At 35.1% G+C, this 9,032-nt stretch overlaps 1 protein-coding gene and 1 long non-coding RNA gene across 2 annotated transcripts; one reads left to right on the top strand and one right to left on the bottom strand.

The window, feature by feature from the left end:
- The first annotated feature begins 3,424 nt into the window (after positions 1–3,424).
- On the top strand, positions 3,425–8,839 carry LOC132060353 (oligopeptide transporter 3-like). Its single transcript, XM_059453370.1, has 6 exons — positions 3,425–3,995; positions 4,793–4,890; positions 6,089–6,658; positions 7,213–7,468; positions 7,551–7,733; positions 8,222–8,839. The coding sequence occupies exons 1-6, from the start codon at positions 3,507–3,509 to the stop codon at positions 8,837–8,839; spliced, it is 2,214 nt and encodes a 737-aa protein (XP_059309353.1). The 5' UTR covers positions 3,425–3,506.
- Positions 4,762–8,668, bottom strand: LOC132060354 (uncharacterized). Its single transcript, XR_009415920.1, has 4 exons — positions 8,529–8,668; positions 7,652–8,408; positions 7,299–7,554; positions 4,762–4,896 (listed from the first exon to the last, which is right to left on the bottom strand). It is a non-coding gene; the product is annotated as an uncharacterized LOC132060354 (long non-coding RNA).
- Positions 8,840–9,032: the final 193 nt, after the last annotated feature.

Genomic DNA, 9,032 nt, shown 5'->3' with positions numbered 1-9,032 from the left:
GACGGTTGAAATGCCAGCTCAGCAGGAAATCATATAAAAAAGGAAAATTAGTACTCTTCGTCCCTCAATTATAAGATAAATTTTAATTTTGCTTGTGATAATTTCTAGTCAAGCACATTTCACTTTCAGTTAAATGATATTTACATTTTTTTTGTCCCTCTAACATTGGATCTTCAAAAAAAAATTGAAAAATTATTAAGAGTTAAACCATTCAATTAGCCATATGATATGTTGCTACGTGATATGTTAATAAATTTGATATGTGATATGCTTTGAGGGTAATATGATCACATATAGAGGGACAAATTTCAACAACATACCCAGTATAATTCCACCAGGTGGGATCTGGAAAGGGTAGAGTGTATGCATGCCTTAACCAAATCTTGTGACGGTAGGGAGACTGTTTCCGATAGACCCTCGGCTCAAGAAGAAATGCAAAGACAACAATAATAATAGGCAATAACAACAACAAGATAAAAATATATTTGAAGTGAATGAAACAATTTGGTTGTAAAAATAAGCAAATGTAAACATATATTAATAATACTATTACAAAAAAGAAATCTGCGCGGCAACCTACTAACCCTCTACCCCAATACTTGACCTCCACGCCCTCCTGCCAAGAGTCGAGCCCGTGCTACGCTGAAGCTGCGCCAAGAGGGACAAATTTCATACATTTTAATTAATTAAAGGTCAAATTTTCTTACTAAACATTACTACAAGTTCTAATGAGGGATCAAAACTACAACAAAAGCACAACTGTAACGGCGTTGAATGCTCCGTCAGATCAAAATGGGACCCACGCATCTGACGTGTACTTTCTCAGTGGACCCAACGCTAAAAATCACACTTACTACAAAGCTGTCTTTTCTCCTAAGTGTGTTAGAAACAGGTTTGGCATATGATCTCACACGAAAAGTTGGTGCACAAAAATTAAATTATCTTAATTTTTAATCCTTCCCCACTAAATATTTGCCGTTGAAATTGCTCACACTTTTTTCTCAGTCAAAAGAAAATTAAAGAATAATCCCTCTTATCTTATTTTGAACGCATTTTACTTTAAATTTACAATAATAAAAACATAACCAGTGTATTTCACAAGTGAGGTCTTGGAAAGATAGGATGTTGACAAATCTTGCCTCTATCTTTTTTAGGTAGAGAAGTTGTTTCCGATAGACCCTCGGCTCACATTTTAGTTAAAATTTGTTAAAAGAAAAACACTTTTCATTATTTGAAAATTTTCACGTATGAGTGTGGTAGAAATGCAAAAAGTTAGGATGTGAGATTAAAAATGATGGTGCAATTACACACATTGAGGATAAAATGAAAATAGGTAAGCTTGAGATAGTTTGGTCAAGCACTGTGTTGACCTCTAGTTTGTAAGTGTGAAAATAACCATGGTGAGTGAAGTGTTTAAAAAAGATGAGCTAGATCTAAAATCAAATGAGAAAAAGTTATCTTGAAAAATATATCATACCTTAAAATCATCGCAAATTTAGCGAGAAATAAAATATACTATATAAAAGAAGCTAAGAAAGTGATTCTTGATTGCTCAAATACAATTTTAAATCATGTCGCAATGGAGAGAATGAATATTAAGTTGGATAGAATAAGGAGGAGGATGTATGTTAGTTCAAAATCAATTCCATAAAAGATTAGATAATACTCTCCCATTTCAATATGTATTTTAGTTTAATTAGATATGAAATTTAACGAAGTTGGAGAGACTTTTAAATTTTATAGTCTTAAATTAAAATGATGTATAATGTATTATAATGTTTCCTTTAAAACTTGCGCTCTAAAACACGTTATGTAGGAATTAGGATGCTGAAATTTAAAACTTTTTAAATATAGAAATTTAATTTTTTAAATAAATTAAAAACAAATAAAACCCATAAATTGAAACAAAAGAATATTTATTTGTTGTGAAGTATGTTAGGTACCGCTAAATATCTTGCTCTACAATTTGCATATGAACTCTATATTTAGAATGCAATACATGATGAACCATTGCATGTACAATCTTCTTCCATATATAACTAGTAAATATTCATTTATTTACCAGGTGTCTGTTGTTCCAAGTTTTCAATAGTGTATTTAAGATAATCGGTCGAGAAAGAAAGATTCTCCAATAAAAAATTGGACATTTCTTGAAACGTAGTAGTTTGAATTCAATTTTCTGAATTTGAAAATTTCTTACATTAGACGACTAATAAAGTAAGATAGAGAATAGGTGCTATTTCTTTTGCTAGAAAAGTGTGTTATATTGCTTATAAATAAAATTTCACCAGAATATCGAATAGAAAGTATTACACTATGTCTTCAATTGTGTAATACTGGCCGAGTTTAAAGAGAGAATCAAATTAATTGGAAAGTTCACTTTAAGAAAAAGGAAAATAAACTATAATTCTAATTGAAACTTCGGAGGAATCCAAGAGTTGACTGCTTAAAAGGTGACTTAACTATTGAAAATAATGAAATAAATTACTTTTTTTATAAGAGAAAAAATCACTTAATTGTTGAAAATGGTATAATAAAGTCACTCTTCTTTGTGCTGTAGCAAAATAATCGCTTTACTTGCTATATCACAAACTGAAAAATGTATTTCCAGTCACAATATTTGAAGCCAAAATAAAAACGGGCAATTCGCGAATTCTTTAAATTTTGCCCTTCGCATAAACCCATAATTAACTACACGCTGATCAAAATTTTTAAAAAAAAAAAATTCGCAAAGTTTAAATTTAAATTTCGCTATGCTAACGCATACGCTTGTGAAGGAATTATCAAAGTTATCTGGACCATACTTATGCCTTATGGGCGGATTGGCATAAGTATCTTGGTCGGCATCACATTCAAAAGTTTATCTTGGATCCGAAAAAAGTAAAGCATAACTTTGTGAAGGAATTACCAAAGAAAAAACATACAGTATGAGCGCGGCGTACGAAATTCTTCAAAATAACTCAAAGTTATCTTCGGACTTTATGCTATTTGAAAAATTGTCTTGCGATTTTTTTTTTAATTTATCTTTGAGCAGTCACATTATTTCGGCGCTGAAGCTCAAAGTTGCAATGCGAAGGGCAAAAATTAAAGACCAGAATATGAGGCGTATAATTTAAAGAACAAATATATGAGGCAAAATTTAAAGAAGAAGGGCACTCCGCGCAAAAAAAGGAATAAAAACATACAACCCAGCCATTCTAATTGATATAGAACCATTGAACCACGAACCCGACCCATATTTATGAAAACAAGATTCAAAGAGTATATTTAATATATTACACATAACTTTAACTTAACATCCAACATTCTTAAACTTTATATTCGATCAAATTAAGACATATAAAATGAAACAAACTCCTTGACAAGTGTGGTCCAGTGATCATAACTCCACTTTCCTCCCACAGCTTATAAATACACAACAACAACATCAATTTACACAAACTCAAGTAACTATCTAGTAGTAGCAGATAATACAATTCAGTTGAGAGTATCTAAATAACAGTTCAATGAATTCAAAAACAGACCAACCATCAGCTTCACATGAACAAAGTTCATGTTCAGTAGAAGAAGTTTCTTTAGTAGTCCCTGAAACAGATGATCCCAATATGCCAGTAATGACATTCAGGGCATTGTTTCTTGGCCTAACATCATGCACAATCTTGATTTTCCTCAACACTTTCTTTATATTCAGGACTCAGCCTTTAACTATCTCAGCTATCTTAATGCAAATTGCTGTGCTTCCTGTTGGGAATTTGATGGCTGCAACACTACCTATGAAGAAAATTACCTTATTTGGGAGATGGGGTTATTCTTTTAGTTTGAATCCAGGGCCTTTTAATGTTAAAGAGCATGTCATTGTTACAATCATGGCTAATTGTGGTGTGTCCATTGGTGGTGGTGATGCTTACTCCATTGGAGCTATTACTGTCATGAAGGCTTATTATAAGCAGAGTTTGAGTTTTCTATGTGCCCTTCTAATTGTCTTGACCTCTCAGGTACTCATGTCTAATCCCATGTTTTTCTTGGAATTTCTTGGTGTACTTCTCTATGAGAGTATCGGTTTCTGAATTGAAGTGTGTGACTAACTCAGAAAAAAACTTAGACAGTTAGAAAGATCACTTTTTAACTATTTAATTATGTCTTGAACATGCTCTTCAATGGTGGAGCCAAAAATTCGGATAAGAGGATTTTAAAAATACAAAAATGCCCACATCTGGGATTTGAACTTACTTCTGTTATGTCAATTGAATTCCCTCCCATGCATGTGGCTCCGCCAATGCCTTCACATGCGGTGTTAGTTTATTTTATTTTTTATTTTTCATTGGCTAATCATGTGGAATCAGAGGCAGAGGTAGGGTTTTGAAGCTTATGGGTGGGGATTCTAATCTACTTGAGTTACTGGTTCTAAATTAATAATTTGAACATATTCACTGGATTTTTTCAGACAAATACGGCTTTGGACCAAAACTACTAAGTTCGGGCAAACTAGTACACCCTATATTCTAGCTCCGCTCCTATGTGAAAGTTCTTTTTATAACGAGTGACGATTAGACTTGAATTCAAGACCTTTGCTTGTCTATTACCACGTTGAGTATGGGACGGTCTTATCTAAACGTTTAAACAGTTAAAGAGAGCACATTTTTAATTACTTAATTAAGTTTTCAACATTCTGGTAATATACACACAAAATAAATTGTGAAGTTCCAATGGTCATCATTAGTTGTACTTTCCTTGTGTCCTTTAATTAACCAAAAAATCTATCATATGTGAAAAATATGCACTCATCATGCAGATATTGGGGTATGGATGGGCTGGAATGTTGAGGAGATATCTGGTTGATCCTGTGGAGATGTGGTGGCCTTCAAATCTTGCTCAAGTGTCTTTGTTCAGGTTGGCCTATGATGAAATTCAGTTCTTTAGTGAAGGTCTAATAATCACCAAAATATAATTGGTATAAAAAATGCAAAAGAAAGTGCTTCTTGTTAACTCTAAAAAACGAAATATAATTGGTATAAAAATTGCAAAAGAAGTGCTTCTTGTTAACTCAGAAAGCTATAGTATATTAGCTTTCTTTGTTAATGGAGGGTTCCATACTTGTAGCTAGCGTTTGGCCATAGATTCCAATTTTTTTTTTGAAAAACTTGATTTGGGTGAAGTTTTTCAAGTTTTGAAAATGTGTTTGGCCATAGTTTTTCAAAACATATTTCACTTTTTGTTTTGAAAAACATGAAATATTACTTCTATTCATAAGTTCTAAAAATTATCAAGAATACACAACCATACAAAACATACATATTTGCTAATCCCAAATTATGCAACACATGATATTTTAATAACAGCCGCTAATAACACACTTACTAGCTACTACAATTCAAATTACGATACAAGTGTTTACAAATCTGAAGAAAAATTCATACAAATCAAGCAAAACAAATCTAAAAATATATCATTCAAATCAGGCAAAACATTAGCAGATCTTAGCAAATTACCTTCAAAGTTTTATCTTCGCAATATATTTCTATAGTAATTCGTTCACTTTATAGAAGAGACTGCTTTAATTGTGGAAACATGGTAGATATGGCTTTATGGAGGAACATGGTTGATAGAACTAGTTGGGTCATAAATAGATGAGGCTTTTTAATAAAATACAAAAGTTTGGGGTAGTTTTAGAAGTTTTGAAATGGCCAAAACATAGATCTTGGCCCAAAAACAGGTTTGAGCCAAAGTTTGGGATTTGAAGATTTGTTTTCAAAATCTGGCAAAATTTGATGGCCAAACAAAGATTTGAAAACAAATCTTTAAAATATGCTCCCAAGATCTATGGCCGAACGGGAGCTTAGTTCTTTCTTTGTATTTGTTATTTAAAATATTAGGCCAATGTTGCTCGTATCATCCAACCGGCTTGGCACTTGTGTCGGATCCTCTAAAATTGCATTCCTTTTGGAGGTTCCGACACACTCCCAACGACACGTTTTAAGGATCCTCGCAACATAGATTTTAGGCTATCTCCTTTTGTTTCAAGACATAATCTTGGTACCCCTTTTTTAATTTTGTATCTAATCTTAGCTTATGTTTTATGACTTCATAGGGCATTACATGAGAAGGAACCACAAGCAAGAGGCTTGACAAGAATGAAGTTTTTCCTTGTATTCATGGCAGCAAGCTTTGCATATTACACATTTCCAGGCTACCTATTTCCCATTTTGACATTCTTCTCATGGGTGTGTTGGGCGTGGCCGCGCAGTATTACAGCTCAGCAAATAGGCTCTGCATACCACGGACTTGGCGTGGGCGGCTTTACATTTGATTGGGCAGGCATATCAGCATACCATGGCAGTCCATTGGTAACACCGTGGTCCTCCATTCTGAATGTTGGCGTTGGTTTTATCATGTTTGTATACATCATTGTTCCTCTATGTTACTGGAAGTTCAACACGTTTGATGCGCGAAAGTTCCCTATCTTTTCGAACCAGTTGTTCACATCCAGTGGGCACAAGTATGATACCACTAAGGTCTTGACACCACAATTTGATCTCAATGTTGCTGCTTATGAAAAGTACAGCAAGCTTTACCTTAGTCCTCTGTTCGCCCTCTCGATTGGATCGGGGTTCGCTAGGTTCACAGCCACCCTCACACATGTTGCATTGTTTCATGGCAGGTTAGTCTCTTATAACGAGTTCTATTTATTCTTGCTTCTCTCATATTTTTCACTTTCATGGAAGCTTGAAGCAATTTTCAGCTATTTAGGATTTGTTTCTTATTCTTGCCTTGCAAAGCAAACATTTTCCTCTATAGAACTAGCACCTCTAAAAGGGGTTCAACTGAATCCCCTTTTGTTGGAAAATCGTTCTGTGCAAATAGGGAAAAAACAATGTTTTTCCATATATATATATGTGAATTTCTGAATCCCCTTGACTTACTTTAGGTCACAAGTTTGAAACTTTTGAATCCCCTAGTAAAATTCCTGTCTCCATCACTGCATACAACATATGGCCTATGTAGAAGAAGTATGAAGGTTTCATTATAGTAGGACTAGGCTATAACTGGAATTGCAATGTGTTATAAATATGAATACAACTGAAGATTTCCATGGAGACGTGAGTTTTTGTAAAAACTTTTGGCATATATTTAAGGCATACTTGACATGGTAAGTAGAGAAAAAGCTTAAGTAAATCTGCAGAATGACAAACCTGCTGTATTTTTTCCGGCCAGTGATATTTGGAAGCAAAGTAGAGCGGCTGCGAAGAATGTGAAAATGGACATTCATGCAAAGTTGATGCAGAGTTACAAGCAAGTACCTCAGTGGTGGTTCCTCGTGTTATTGATCGGTAGCATTGCCCTGTCGCTCATGATGTCTTTTGTGTGGAAAGAAGATGTTCAGTTGCCGTGGTGGGGAATGCTCTTCGCCTTTGGTCTTGCTTGGCTTGTTACTCTCCCAATAGGAGTCATTCAAGCAACTACAAACCAGGTGAAGTGGACAATCTTGCATTTGCTTTTGAACATCACGATATTTGAACTGACATGTTGACGCCACTGGTACTACATTGCAGCAACCTGGATATGACATTATTGCACAGTTCATAATTGGATATATCCTCCCTGGAAAACCAATTGCAAACTTGCTATTCAAGATATACGGCCGGATTAGTACCATTCATGCTCTCTCTTTCCTGGCTGATCTTAAACTTGGGCACTACATGAAAGTTCCACCAAGATGCATGTTTGCAGCTCAGGTTTGTATCACCGAGTCTACGCTTGATATCTTTAAGGTTGTGCTTGGTACGAAGGAGAACATTTTCTGGAAATTTCCCGGAAGAAACTTTGCCTCACTGTCTAATACTCTGTAAAATTCAGAAACTATTTCAAATGGACTATCGGAGAAAAAAATAAGAAAAGCAAGTCATTTTTCCCCTTTTAATGGAAAGTATCGAGGTCACCTAGCATCAATATTGTCACTATCATCACTATCGATCTCATCAAGAAGAAAACCTTTAAGCTTGTTATCCAGGAACTCGTTTAGAAATACCGTAATGAAAGGAACATAGGAGTTTGTCACTAGGTATTTGACCAAATAGGATCAACCAGTTCCTATAGAACTTTTGGCTGTCAGGTAAAAGTCATTTTCTGGAAAATGTTTTCCTTCATACAATACACATGCTAAAACCAACATGTCGAGCAACGATGTTTCTGATTGCACATTTTATGTCTGCTTGATTTCCAGCTTGTTGGGACACTGGTTGCTGGAACAGTCAACCTAGCAGTTACATGGTGGATGTTGGGCAGCATTGAGAATATTTGTGACATTGAGGCTCTTCATCCTGAAAGCCCTTGGACCTGTCCTAAATTTCGCGTCACATTTGATGCTTCTGTCATTTGGGGTCTAATTGGACCAGAGAGGCTGTTTGGACCTGGGGGATTGTACAGAAACTTAGTATGGTTATTCCTCATTGGAGCAGTCTTGCCAGTACCTATCTGGATACTAAGCAAAATTTTCCCTAAAAAGAAATGGATCCCATTGATCAACATACCTGTTATATCTTATGGCTTTGCCGGAATGCCACCAGCAACTCCGACAAATATCGCTAGCTGGCTTATTACTGGAATGATCTTCAACTTCTTCGTGTTCAGATACAGGAAAGGATGGTGGCAGAAGTACAATTACGTTCTGTCAGCTGCCCTGGATGCTGGAACAGCATTCATGGGCGTTCTGTTGTTTTTCGCGCTGCAAAATGAGGGGAAAAACCTGAAATGGTGGGGAACTGAGTTAGACCACTGTCCATTGGCATCTTGTCCTACAGCACCAGGTGTTATAGTGGAAGGATGTCCAGTTTTCAAGTAGTCAACAAGGAACAACCTTTGATCAAAAACAAGTTAATTTGGTCTTGACAAAAGTCTGGTGCAATTCCAGACCTCATAGTCGAAAAATTCAAGCTGTTAGCGCTGAGATAGTTAATTATTTTCTCAAGAAAAGTATGTGAAATAGTATTATTAAAAGATGACGTTGAGATTCAAAAACTGAATCTTGGCCTACT

This window comes from Lycium ferocissimum, chromosome 6 (assembly GCF_029784015.1).
Source record: "Lycium ferocissimum isolate CSIRO_LF1 chromosome 6, AGI_CSIRO_Lferr_CH_V1, whole genome shotgun sequence".
NCBI classification, from domain to species: domain Eukaryota; kingdom Viridiplantae; phylum Streptophyta; class Magnoliopsida; order Solanales; family Solanaceae; genus Lycium; species Lycium ferocissimum.
This window is presented reverse-complemented; position numbering and strand designations above follow the sequence as displayed.

Coding starts and splice junctions, on each gene's coding strand:
- LOC132060353 (XM_059453370.1), top strand. CDS start 3,507: ATGAATTCAAAAACAGACCAACCATCAGCTTCACATGAACAAAGTTCA. Junction 3,996..4,792: donor TAATTGTCTTGACCTCTCAG/GTACTCATGTCT, acceptor CTCATCATGCAG/ATATTGGGGTATGGATGGGC. Junction 7,734..8,221: donor GATGCATGTTTGCAGCTCAG/GTTTGTATCACC, acceptor CTTGATTTCCAG/CTTGTTGGGACACTGGTTGC.